This window comes from Sinohyriopsis cumingii, chromosome 18 (assembly GCF_028554795.1).
Source record: "Sinohyriopsis cumingii isolate HCF-2022 chromosome 18, ASM2855479v2, whole genome shotgun sequence".
Lineage (NCBI taxonomy): Eukaryota > Metazoa > Mollusca > Bivalvia > Unionida > Unionidae > Sinohyriopsis > Sinohyriopsis cumingii.
Window position 1 is genome coordinate 75,129,989 of NC_142978.1, and position 14,620 is coordinate 75,144,608.

Consider the following 14,620-nt stretch of genomic DNA (forward strand, 5'->3'; position numbering starts at 1 on the left):
ATATATATATATATATATATATATATATAAATGCTATAATAAATATATTACACCGTCTTCTTGCATGTTTGTTAAATTTTTATATAACTTTGTTTAGCCTACTGAATCCAATTAGTAGTGGGAGACAGCGACAGTGGGTGTAGCTAGGGCGGAGTGAAGTATGGGTGGGGTAAGGAAGTTAAACCATTGTGAAGTTTTGTAGCCGGTTAATGCTCATAATCGAAACGTTAGCGGTTATCGGTTATCCCAGTAATCATCACATTCCTAACTATTGAACGTCAGCTAAACATAAGCATAAACAGACTTTAATGGACAGAAGAAAACGGGTTCCACGTTTCAAAATAATAAAAAAAACTGTACACTTCTTTCGATTAAATAACATTCATTATGACCCAGAACTCTATCTTGACGGTTGTCTTATTCCAGATGTGGACAAGAGCAAAATTTTAGGGATTATTTTCAGCTGTAGTGTAAGTTATTCCACATAGTAGATATGTCGGAGATAGGCATAACCGATTTAATAACGACTCGTGGAATAACACAGATTACGGAGCTGATGATATAGATCGAAACTTGATTATGGGTCAATTGTATTTATGGGTCAGTTTGTAAATCTCACTCGTAGATGCTTGATCCAATACAGAGTCAAAGACTTCGAATCTGAGTGAGTTTAGAACTTTTACTTTTCAACACATCTATTTTGAGGCAAATGAACCATCACTTTTTCTCAGACGAACAAAACTGACTGTTTAATATGCTACAACACTATCTTCTACTCCATCAAACTACGCATACAATATAATTTTTGGCCAGAAATACCATGCCTTGTACACTCAGAAACCAAACTTCATTCCACCTTTTGGGATACAAATTGGTCCCCATTTAGAAATAGAAAATGTCAGTGTAAATATATTTAGTGAATTTCTTAAGATCTGACAATTGCGAATTCAAAAATTCATCAGCAATACTTTTCTATTTTTCAGGACAATTTCAGTGAAATCAGACTCTCTTATTGTAAAAACACATCCCTGTATACCAATGGTTCAAAAGATGGAGACAAACCTGGATCTGCCATTGCAGCCAACCCGTAACACCATCTTAAGTTATTTAGTGGATTAAGCCTCCATATTTACTGCAGAAATTACACCCATGCTCAAAAGTTTGCAATTCCTTTAATATCTCCGCAAAATAAATTCATCATATTTTCAGATTTCTTTTCCACATTGAAAGCCATGCAGTATTCAAATCTGACAACCCGTTAATATATCTGATATTTCAGATAGAAGATGATCGCATACAATTTGTAAAAGGTATTCTTTAATGCTGACTACCTAGTCATCCTGATGTAAAGGGTAAAGAAAGGGGAGAAAATGCAACCAAAGCTGCCCTGTGGTCACCCGTTTCTTAAAGGAAGTTGCCATATATTGACCTCAACTAATGTATAAATTCGTTATACTTGGCAATACATGTGGAATAAAAGTTGGACAAGCAAACTTAAGAACAATTTCACTTTTGAAGACAGGCATTCCTTGTATAAAACACATTGGAGAGTTGGAGTGGTAATGTACCTCTAGCGTATCGGACACACATACCTGACTCATGCATAACTCGTAAAGGGTGAACCTCGACGGGAATGCATATCATGCTAATATCCACAGACGATTGAGCACATTCTTGTTGCGTGTCTCGACTTCCACTATTTGAGACAAAAATACTTTGACGTAAACTAATTGAAGAAATAGGAGGAGAACGTACTACCCGAGAAAATATTGAACTTCTTAAGAGAATGCGAGTTATCAAAATATTTTAGTCATGTTTAAGGATTTTACGCGTATCACCATTACCTGTTATTTTATATACTTTTTACAGAATTTTTACGTCTGAGCGTTTCATATTACGCCACGTTGTACTTAGTGTTTACACTTTTTTCTTTTTATGAGTTTGTCTTCCCAAACCTTTGTAGAATTTATTTGCACATTTTTGGAATTTTTCCCTCCATTAGCAGTAAATAGCCATGTTTGTGTAATTAAAATCAAAATACATGACGAATGAGTAATATTAACATTTTAAATAGGTACAGAATATTGCATGCAAGCTTAAATGACTTTAAGGCCGGCGCAACATTGGCGACTAAGTACGGTTATGTCCATTTCAATAGCATGGCAAAATATGTAATGAAATGTGTAAATATTTATGTTTATTAACAAGTGTTAGTTTCGTGTATCTTACACATATATTCAATATTTTCTAATATGTGAATCGTGATTGAGACTTTCTTCATCTATCATCTAGATAGAAGCGTGACTGTACCAAGCAAGCGTTGGCGGAAACTGCCTTTGGAATGTTTCTAAAATATTTCAATTTGTCATCAATGAAATAATGTTTGAAGTTTATAGTTTCTTTGCATTATATAGATGTGCTCAAAATTTATTATATACATATGTACTTTTTATTAATTTGTAATAATCAAACATATCTTAAATATTTCGGGATGTATATATTTCCACAATTTCAGGTGAGCCCCTTTGACAGTTTCTACTACTCAAAGTTCCTGGGAAAACTTTCCGATGTAAAATATTCTGGTAATATTAAGTTTTAAATATATTTCATAAGGCATAAATAATATATCATTAGACACCAAAAAAGATTATGGTTTCCAAATGATTTAAATATTTGAAGATTAAATATTGTATATACGGGTCTTCATTAAACATTATTAACTGCCACATTTATTTTGCTTCTGTAACATCCTCAAGTTGAGAATTAAAATGTATTACAAACAGTATAATGAACGTTTCTGGACCATAGTTTCAATTTTAAAATACTGAATATAGTAATAAACCATACTGACCCACAAATGATTTTTTTAAATCAAAGTGCAAGAAAAGTAGTGACATGTCAATTTTTGTGATTGAACACTTTCGTAAGGCTTTGCATTTTGATGTTCATACCACTTTCGAAGACAAAAAGGAGAAACGTTGAAAAATAATGGTTGAACTATTGTTTCTAGTACGTAAATATCAGAGTCTTCAGATTGTACTAAACAGATTACACAAATAATACCATTTCCTTTTTATGTTCGTCTGTTTGCTATGTTTTCCTGTATTAATCGTTTGTTAAAGGTTTTTTCTACTTCTTCATTTTCTTCATCTTCAATCTCTTGTACTATAATTCATAGGTTAAAACATTCTTCTATTCCCTGCAGTTCTGAAACAAACTATTTTATTTCTTGGAAGTGCTAATTAGTTTGATGGTTATTTGGAGTCCTCCTCTGTTTTAATTTTCTGTCATCTTTAACGAGGTTTTCTTCGACAGCAATATTTAGTTCCAGCTCTTTTTGTTTTAAAATCCTTTTCTACTCTTTTACGGGAATGTTTAAAAAATAACATAGAAAAATTTTAGACAGGAAAGAAACGATCAATACACACAAAGGACATAATGAAACATGCTTTGTGAAACACGCATAATAAGATGGAGACAGTAAATGTGAATTTACGTTTTTGGAATGTCAAGCATATATTGTATCGATAAAACTTGATCTTTTGGTATTTTTAATTTAATCGCAAAGGGTTTTAAGCCTTGGGACAAATAAAAGACGACTTTACAGATGTCTATATATCTTTGAATCCTTGTGGCTTCCTAAGTCTAATTTCGATATACTTCGGATGAAAAGGATGGATTCGTTTCATCATAATTGCAGTATTATTCTTCGTAAATATAAACGGGCTGAAATTATATTCAAACGGCACCACATTTCGACAATCATAACTCAAACAAAATTGACGGGTAATTAATAGCTATATTTTATTTACCCACATACCTCCTTGCAAAATGTCAAAGGAGTATGTCTTTTTGTATATTGTTACAAATTCTGCTCGCGGTAGAAATAAATCCTTCTTAAAGAATAATTCTATATTTGGATAATTTCCAAATTTTGCAAGTCATTATCTAAAAATGTCAGATATTATAAGTGTTAATTTAGGAGAATTGAATCAATCATATTCTGCCATTCAAAACGGTTTATCAGTAGACACATTATCGGAACATGATCGTACAAAAGGTGATTTTTCATATGGAACCACACCTTTTCTACGCTAGTCATAATTGTTCTTTTACTTATTTTATCAGGAACGAAATTCCGCATAGATTTAAAAAATATTATTTGTTTCTTTATGACGATGATTGTTGAATTTGCTTTGGTAATATTAAGAATAAAAATGCACAAATTTAGAACTATTGATTACAAGATTAAGTTTCCCATATATTGTGAATTTTATTTGATTCTGTTCTCCGTAAAGTTTCTGAATATTTTGCTTTTTGTTTCAAAGTTAATTTCTACAATCTCTTCTACATTCATAAATAACCCAACTCCCAATGAATATAAACCTGAAGAAAAAAAACCATAAATTTGTCCTACCTGTGTTTAACAATAACCACGTCTGTATCACTTTAGTGTTGTTTATATTCACATATAATCTTAACATCTGTTCAAATAAGCCTAAAATTTATATCGAGATATCCGATACAAAACATGTCATTTGCGTACAGTGCCATTTTTTTTCTACCTATTTATGCATATATGTTTTCTACAGTTATCCCATTGGAGTGTAATAGAAAGAAAGAAGACGAATATGTTTTCAATCAATATTTGCGAAATTATAAAGAGTTATGAAGAGATATATTTTAATGTTATAGTAATAAAGACTAAATAATAAAGAGAAACCGTAAGCATAATGAAGTTTCAGTAATTCTGAGTTATGGAGAAATCAACTCGCTTTACGTTGATAGTAAAATATGTAGCGACTGATAGGCAACAAAATAGTTTAATTTGGTTTGGTATTTTACAAAATAAAAAAACGATTGTGAACTTTTTTTTTACTGAGTATTTAAACAAAAATGATTGGAAAGGCCGGTCTTAAGGTTCAGATTATAGCGGGTAATAATGAAAATATAATGTACCAAAGAAATAAAATTGTTGAGAAAAGTACTTGCGTACTTAGGGTCAAATAAAATTTCGGCAAAGATCCAAACAATTTTTAAAAATTATTTTATTATTTTCAACACAAATCCAATTAAAATTCGTATGCTGTGTGAAGTAAAACTCTCAGAATAATTCATTTACAATCAAATCAGTAGCAAAATGCATGATGTATTTTATTCGACTTTTATCTTTTAAAATAATTAATTGAATAGAGATACCGATGGAATTCCCCAAACTAACATCCTGTCATTTAAAAAAAAGAAGTGACCGGGAAAATTTCTATATGGTACATCTTAAAAATTACCTTAAGTAATTTCTTTGGTCTAAAAAGCCCGTTATGAATCAGTAGATTTGTTGATACATTTTTTCTCAGACTTTCGGGTAAAGATCGATTCTTGACAAGTCCCATCGAAAATGGGTTGTAGCCCAGAAAAGCCCAAAAATTTGATTTTGAACACAACTCACAATATTTGATTAGTATTTTTTTATTTAACACTAAAATAGATAATTCCGGTTTTTATCGAAAGAACTGACATTTACCTATTCCTTTCTGTCTGAAAATTATGGACTCTGTTTAATCCGTTTTTACTGAAAACCGATTTAAACTGTTTATCTATATTCCCGATATGCAACTTCTCATAATTCCCTTGAAAATGCAGTATATTAAGCTATCACTTTCGCATTAATATAAATGTTAATAACGAGTTGGTATATTAAACGTGAAACTCTTCATGAGTAAATTATATTTATTCTGCGAACGTTCCAAGGTTTTGTACATATAAATATTATCTCACATAGAAGAGTGATAAACTATATAATCGATGCTTTAACTACATTTATTAAATGTCAGATGAAATTTTCAGCCCTAAAATGTGAGAAATTTAAAATGAAAGAGAAAAAGAAAGGAAGTAATATTATCATTTCTGTGTATACATGCAGGTGAGAGCACAAATACCAGCCTTATGCGACTGTCGGAAATGTTACCAATTTATTGGCAGAGTCTGGATTATTTCCGCTACACGGGGAGCCTAACTACACCCCCTTGTAGCGAGAATGTGATCTGGACCCTCTTCACGAAGCCTATCTACATTTCTGAACAACAGGTACTTTCTAAATATATACTAATTTCCAGAGACAGCAATATGTTTTCATTAGTTTTCGTTTGTATTTGTATCAAGGTATTTGAAAGTGATATATCGTTACACGAAGGTGACAACGCAGCCTGTGTCCTTTTAAAGGTTGTCTGGTAAGGAAGGTAAGTTTGCTTACTAAAGTATATGATATACTGGAAAAGTTTTCTTAAATATTGTAAGCGACCTCTACTTCCTGTCTGCTGGGGAGGGTTAATTGAAGAAGTTCCAATCAACAGTAAAGTCAACGAAAATGTTTAATGAGAATAACACAACTATGAAACTGGAAAAGCTGTCAGCATTACATAATATTCATTGAAATAAGACAAATATACTCCTGCAAGGAAACACTTGCTGCTTGCACTTTTGTATTGTAACAATTTGATACTGACATTAATTTTCGATGTCTTGTTCCTGGATCATTTCAATAAAATGTCTCGGCACATAATAGTCTGTTTCAATGTTAAATAAATGAAATAATGATTGGATATCACAAAGTGACCCCAACAGACGAGAGTTGAAGATTTGTTTTGTATTCGTTTAATCCAGGTTACCAATGTGGTGGCTGATAACGGCACGACAATTTGGAAGATTAATTTACTTACTCCAACATTTCCTACGTAATTTTCCAAAAATGCTTGCCTTTGCATACTGCTAAAACACAGATGTTTAAATGTTTAAAGTATTGCTTATTTTACTAGCTTTTCACCTAAATAATGTCCAAATAATTCAGAGTTTTATTATTACTCTGTCAGTCCTATACTATGTTATTACACTGGACAACAAATTTTTACAAAAGTCATGTTACTGAAATAAAATTAGTCAATTCTTATCAATTTTTATGTGCTGAACACGAATATGACAGTCAAATTGCAAAATTGGCTCTAGTTATTTTGTAATCTGCAAGAAATTAATGTTTACATAACGAAATGCATTCCAATAGTAAAAGGTCAACTGTAATAGCCTACCTATAAAAAATCAAGTCATTGACTACATCTTAGATTTCTTCGCCTGTCTCTTGTACAGCTGTTCGGGAGCATCTCTGAGGAGTGTCCAGCAGTAGTCAGCCAGCATTGTAGTGGACCATTTTCCCTGGTATCTTTGTTCCATTGTTGCGATATCTTGATGAAAACGTTCGCCGTGTTCATCACTAACAATACCACAGTTGCTAGGAAAGAAATCCAAATGGGAATGAAGGAAGTGAATCTTTAGAGACATATTGCAGCCAAGTTTCTTATACTTCATCAACATGTCTTCTACTAGTTCCTTATAGTTTTCTGCCCTAACATTTCCGAGGAAGTTTGTAGAAACTAGGCGAAAAGCATTCCATGCTTGTTTCGCGTCACCTTCCAGCAAGTTGTTGAACCGGTCATCTTTGAAAAGCTCTCGAATCTGAGGACCCACAAAAACTCCCTCTTTAATCTTTGCTTCGCTGAGTCGAGGGAATTTTTCATGCAGGTATCGGAATGCTGGCAAAGTCCGGTCAATGGCTTTCACGAAGTTCTTCATCAAACCTAGTTTGATGTGAAGGGGTGGTAGCAAGATTTTCTGAGCCTCAACCAGAGCTGGGTGTTGGATATTCTTCTCTCCAATGGCTACATTCTGCCTGTGAGTCCATTCCTTCCTCATGTAGTGCATTTCCCTTGCTCGGCTATCCCACTCGCATAAGAAACACATGTATTTTGTATATCCTTGCTGCAGTCCCATTAAAAGGGCAACTACCTTCAAATCACCACAGAGGTGCCAGCTGTACTTGTTATACTCAATGGAATTCAGTAGCTGCCTTAAGTTATCGTATGTCTCTTTCATGTGGACAGCATACGCTACTGGAATAGATGGAAGAATGTTTCCATTGTGCAAAAGCACAGCCTTGAGACTCAGTTTCGAAGAGTCCACAAATAGTCTCCATTCTTGTGGGTCATGAGTGATTTTTAAAGCATTCATGAGGCCCTCAATATCGGAACAGAATATCAGATTACTTTCCTTTCTGAAGAAAGGCTCCAATTGCTGGTGGCGCTTTCGATATGCAGTAATTGTGACATCTTCTTCTAGAAGATTCCATTGTTGGAGTCTTGATCCTAGCAATTCTGCCTTGTTCTTTGATAAGTCCAAATCACGAATCAGGTCATTTAGTTCTTCCTGTGTTATTCTGTGTGGGGTTGATGATGCACCACAGTGAAAATCTGGATCACTGCATGCTGATGGACCAGGAGAAGAACAGGTCGACTCACCTTTGTCTTCGTCAGATGAATCAAGAGAATATTCTGCTGGAGGTTCTGGAATAGGAAGTCCCTCACCATGTGGAACTGGTCTCAATGCAGACGGAATGTTTGGGTAGACTATTCTCGACTTCTTTCGCTTCGTTATTCCGCCGGAAAGAGGAGGAACCAAGCAGAAGTAACAGTCATTTAGGTGGTTGCTTGGCTCTCTCCACACCATTGGGACTGCAAACGGCATTGATGACCTTTTGCAATTCAACCACTGTGAAAGCTGTGTTGTACATGTAGCACAGCATATATGCGGAGCCCAAGGCTTGTCTTGGTCACCAACCTTGCATCCGAAGTAAAGATGATATGCCTTCTTCACTTGAGAATTGATACTTTTCTTCTGGTTGGCAAATGTCACTTCCCCACAAATATAGCAAAAATTGTCCGCGGTATTAACACACTTTCGAGGCATTACTGTTCTTTATTGTACGTAAATGGATAAAATAATAAGTTTTATGTAACAGTAGCTTGAACTGTCTCGCACAACGTCTAAAATATTTTAAATGCTGAACCTATCTGATTGGGCTTTATATAGTACACTGCTTACGTCAGCTTCAGCAGCCGCCTGGCATTAGTATAATAGGCCTACACATGTATAGTACACTGCTGACGTCAACTTACTTCAGCAGCCGCATGGCATTAGTATTGCATTGCATCAGAAAATGATGCAATCAACTGTGGATGATGTGAGCATGATGGTATTATGCAATGTTACATCATTATTCCGGATGTTGCTGCAGTCCTACTGGAGAAATTTACACAGTGAAACATAGAAAATGAGGTATATGAATATCTTCAAAACGAGAGCCAATACAAATTTTTCACGGTTATATTCGTGTTCGGCACACCAAAATACTACAGATTAGGGCCTTTTCAAGTCAGTAATGATTTCACTGTTGACCAGTGTTATTATTATTATTATTATTATTATTATTATTATTATTATTATTATTATTTAGCAATTTATATATGTCATTACCTAAAAGGGGTGTTGGACTTCACAGGTGTTACTTCTGGTTTTGAATTTGACCTTGCTCTGCAGTTATCTGACAAGTACTGTCTTCCACTCCAATATATAACCATATAACCTCCGGTTTTTAACCACGTGACAGTACTGAACCAATCAGAATAGGCAGACCTTATCCGTCAACGAATCAGATGTGGCAAATTGACAAACCTCAGTTAAGTGCAAACTTTGCGATATCAACCACATATGAATACGGTTCAATATATCTCAGTATGTTGGGCGTTCTCACAACTTATATCTTACTCTGTACAGCACTCTGAGCCAAAAACTCTATATCCTAATTTGTCTATATAGTTTACAGTAGCAGAACAACGGTTCTCTTAAAGAACTGCGGTTGCTGTAGACCTCTACCTAGTCTATGATACAGCTATGCACAAAACAAACTGCATTACTCAGTAAATCTAACAGTTTTTATATAAAGTCAGTATATTTAAGATATTACTTTCGGCAATAAGTTCACCGTGACTTCATCTGAGTGCAAATTAATGTGAATCAGATACCTGTAATATCGAACAATCAAGGTCATGGGTCGCAAAGGGACAAATATGGCGTCTATAAGAACTTGACGTTGAACAGTTCGTTTACCGCGAAATACAAACAACCTGAAACTTAATGTTTAATACACGTGTCGTGATGTTCACATCAAGCAATCGCATTATGGCGAAACACATTTGGTACTAAATGAGGTAACACAGGCATGTAATTTGTGCAAGAAACGGTGCTGAATGTAAAATGTCAAAACCTTGACAAGCCAAGTGTAATATAATGATCACAATGGTAATAGCTAAAATTTATTGACAGAAATTTCCTACAGGCATAATACGTATGGGATTAGCCAACTAGTAATTCAGTATAATTTGCCTCCATGGACCGCATTATCGAAACTAGAGAGAAGCTATACGTTAAAATGCATGTAACCACAAAGTAACTAATTTGCTACAACTACATGCTCTTGCACTGCCCAAGGTCCAATGAGCTAAACGTGTATTACTAATGTCTTAAAAGAAACATCTCTAATAACATATGTAGATTTCACATGCAGCAGTGAATATCCACCCCAATGGTGCACAGCTGGCTAATCCTCCGTCTATGATACTATTTATAAAGGTTATTTAATTTAGAAAAATTCAGGATCTGTGATCATTTTTGGGTAATCATATAGTTTGTTGCTTTCAATTATCACGCTATAAACATTAACAAAGGGATCAATCGTATCACCGATTCGACTTTGACGATTGTCCGTAAAGAAAACAACGAATAGGTGCAGACCCATTACAAAATAAGATGAGGGTGCATAATCAGACTTTAGCACATATGTTTTATAAATTGTGATAAGATAGATACTTAAGTGACTGACGAGATCATCAAAACCATTATCAACATAAACCACGTCAGCATTGCGAGATATGTGATAACATTTTCTGCTTATATTAAGAAACTGCACATGCATTGAACAACAAATTAGACAGTCTTTAATTCTAATTCAACTTAACTACATTTTGTTTCCACATATATGTAACTCACCCTCAGTCCATACCCGAGAACGTTAGGTATACGTGCAGAGTTCGAAAACTATTACAGTTTGAGGTTTTGAACCTATGCAAGAATCATTGGAATTATTTTGAAGGGCTCAAGTTCGATAGACTTAACTAATTTAAGACGAAAAATTAGGTTTATAATAACTGACTGCTCCAATATTGTTGAATGGTAAAGTCCATTGTTGTTCCAGTTGTCATATTTGTTATTACTATTCTTTGTTTAAACAAATAATGGAAGAAATGCATACAGTAATCAAGTATTCTAGATGAAAATTAGATTCAGTTTTAACAACGAATTTGTAATTTGAAAATGTCTAGGTTTTCTTTGTTATTTCCATAGTGGCAGCACAATGTCACTGTCAGCTATTAATGTAACATATTTTCGAATTTTCGAGGTTGAATTGAACACCAAACGACACTCGATTTCTGATATATTATTTTTGAAAACAAAAATGGCTGAGAGATGTGAAATAATTATCAACCAAAACGCTGCTAGATAATGGGTGAAAACTAGTTTTAGATGAGAACTAGACAAGACGAATTATCTCGACCAAGTATATATGTAGAGGATTTACTCTGAGCTTCCTAAATGAAATAAGACCAGCATGTTATTATCAGAAAAACTGCTATTCAACGAAAGGATCAGTGACTATCGATCCATTTCTTTATCAATAGTAAACAGCCAATACGTGTGAAAACCGTGGACTATTAGCATCCATGATTCACGATATTGACGTGGCTGAAGCAAGCATCCAAAGTTATACAGTGATGTATAGCAGTGACTAACAAATCCGCCTATGGAAGTTTCTTTTTCACTCGACTTTTACTGTCTCTCAATACTTTAGGCCATTCCTTCTGTGGTCGGACTTGTCGGTGATTTCCTATTTCCGCCAGCAAAGTTTCTAGTTCGACCATGCTAATTATCTTATCTTCGACAACCACTGAATGCAGTTAGTGATCGTGTTGAGACTGCTTTCTGCCGTTGAAAGCAGTTTTGAATAGACACGTATTCGGGAATTTAATCGTAGCGAAATTAATTTGATAGCACCAGCAGAGACACCGGTTTATTCGATATGGCCCCAACAATAATTATGAGTGGTGACCGTATGATGGTTTTCGTGGTTGCGATTCCAGTCAATCCAAGACCTTCTTTTGTTGCCACCGCAAGCTCACAAATAGCACCTCAAATCAAGTAAGCGCGAATATATTTCACGATCATCGCGGTTCTCTTGGTGATTTCATTAGTTCCGATTATATTCTTTTTCACATCGGTGGTTTCATTAGAGTTCTTCTATTATTAATACAATTGCGTTGTACAATTGCACGACAGGCAGACCTAGTCCGCTCTCATCACGTCCAGGTGTATTTTAACTAACTACCCCTTTTTACTGGCACTACAGTCTTACAATTATAATAATCTATGCCTGAAGAATACTAAAATTTTCGACAATTGTACGTTCTTATTGTATAGCTCTCTTTCCATTAAAAACATACTGAATGCACATGTGTCTAGTGTTTTAAACGATCGTTATCGTCATCGCCCAATAACTGTTACACGAACAAGTGCGTCCATGCTGAATAACATTCGAGATCATTTTTCATTCACTTGAATCAGTGTTGGTGTAAAGAAAGTCTTTGGTGAGCGTACACAGGGTAAATCCAGCAGTGAAATCTACATCGTTTTGACATCTGGTGGTGCAGTCAATTTTGGGCGTTTGCATTTGCGGTATTTGTGTACAAGTGGAACAAAATCACCATCAATCTTAGCATCCTTGACTACTGGTAATTTCAGCACCGTCATCAACACGGCCACAATCTATCACTTACATAATAATCTAATCTTAAACACAAATGCCAAATACTGTTACATAAATCGTCCTTAGCTCTCAATGATATTTTTTTTGTATACTCAAAAGGTTTTGGATTACTGGTGTCGGGTTAAATGCATATTACTACATATGTACCAGGCTTATTATTTATCGACGGTGTAAATTGATTACATCCAATAAATAGCCAGATATAATAAATAAATACGATCCAGTCTCGATACTCCAGATACGATACATGAGGGGCCCCGAGTGGCCGAGTGGTCTAAAGCGTTCTCCGTTACGGATCACTGCCGTCTCACCGCTGTCTGCGCCGGTTCGAGTCTCGGATTCAGCCAATGTGGGTATGTGAGAAAGCTTGCCAGTAACTTCTCGTGGGTCGGTGGTTCTTTCAGGGATTTTCCTGGGTTCTTCCTCCACCATTAATACTGGCCGCCATGTATAGTCTATCGTGTGCTGAAAAATGGCGTTACATCCCACAACAACAACAACTATTGACGTGTGAAATTTAAGTTTATCAGAACTATTTACGTCTTAAAAAATAATTCGACTATTTCTTATCTTAAATTCAGTTGTTTCCTTTTTGTTGATCAGTACTTTTGTGTATGCTGTAAATGAAAACTTTAAACATGTTGTGGTGGGGCACGTTAACGATTATTGATTTACGTATTGTTTTGTTGTATCATTATCATCATCAACATACTCTTTGATCAACGCATTCGACACACCAGAGTTTCTAATTCCCACTTTATCAGTGATTTCAGCCTGGCTTTTGCGACAGTTCCTTTCAATTTGACAATAATACATTGAATACCACGTTCACTTGGGTCAGCGTCAAGAATGACAGGACTAGTAATCTCAGTCAAATCCACATTTCTAGATCAGTTTGTTGGCGAAAGTTTCTTTTGACTTTTGGTTTTATTGCGTTATTTATTCTCGCAAGTTGATTTTCACCAAGGCCAACCATCACTTAGAAGATATTATTATCTATAAATGTCACATGTTTAATAATGAATTTACTACAGGTGCATCAAAGACCCTCATTCGACCACCAGCACCCTCCAACAAACGGAGTCTTATCAGAAAGTATACAGCATAACACAATAACCACCAAACTAAAGCTGCACCTACCCCTGCATGAAAATATATATTAACAACGGATTGCTAGAACAACTCTGGCTGTTCCAATGAATAGTAATAAATTGGCTATAATGTCATGAAGTCATGATGGAAAATCTCCAAACAAGTGTCAATGTTGTAATGTCTATCCATATACGACATCAGATTGCGATACGCACATGCTGTTTGAATTTAGAGGGTTCCATGGGGCCGTGTAACCTCAAAGAAATTTCAGTGATTTGTGAGTGGTCAAATACCATTTTGTTACGCTCCTGGGCATGGTCTTGATTTACATTTTGTAACTCCACAAACGTTTAGGCAGCAATAGATCCGAGATATTCTTTGCCTGGATTTACTTGTAACAATCGCGGCCATGCTAGAGGTCCGCGTTCATCAATGCGTTGTAGCGTGACACTTTCAGAATATTTTGACCTCAACGGTTCCGCTTCTTTGTGTCTGCTGGAAACATCCACAATGATCAATGCGTACATGTAAGTGCGACCCTTGACACCATCACTTGGAAGAAATAAGAAATCAGCCTTATATACCACATTAGGTGCTTGGACATCAAACCTCGCACTTGAAATTTGTCTTGGTTCTGGTAGGTACATTTGCCACAACGCTTGTTTGGCTAGCCATCCTCGAGGAACCCCACGAGTGACCTTCGCAAGGATTGTAGTATATTTTTGATAATGTCCGATTTTTTGTGTAAATGTCCATCTACGTTTATAT

The 14,620-nt window shown here is 35.1% G+C and overlaps 1 protein-coding gene across 1 annotated transcript in view; it reads left to right on the forward strand.

The window, feature by feature from the left end:
• The window catches only part of LOC149776998 (carbonic anhydrase-like), a 62,628-nt gene that overhangs the window by 39,038 nt on the left and 8,970 nt on the right, over positions 1 to 14,620 (forward strand). Inside the window, exons 6-7 of the mRNA XM_089941753.1 lie at positions 2,516 to 2,582; positions 5,921 to 6,084. Coding sequence (XP_089797879.1) covers positions 2,516 to 2,582; positions 5,921 to 6,084 — 231 coding nt within the window. The remainder of the gene's footprint in view (positions 1 to 2,515; positions 2,583 to 5,920; positions 6,085 to 14,620) is intronic.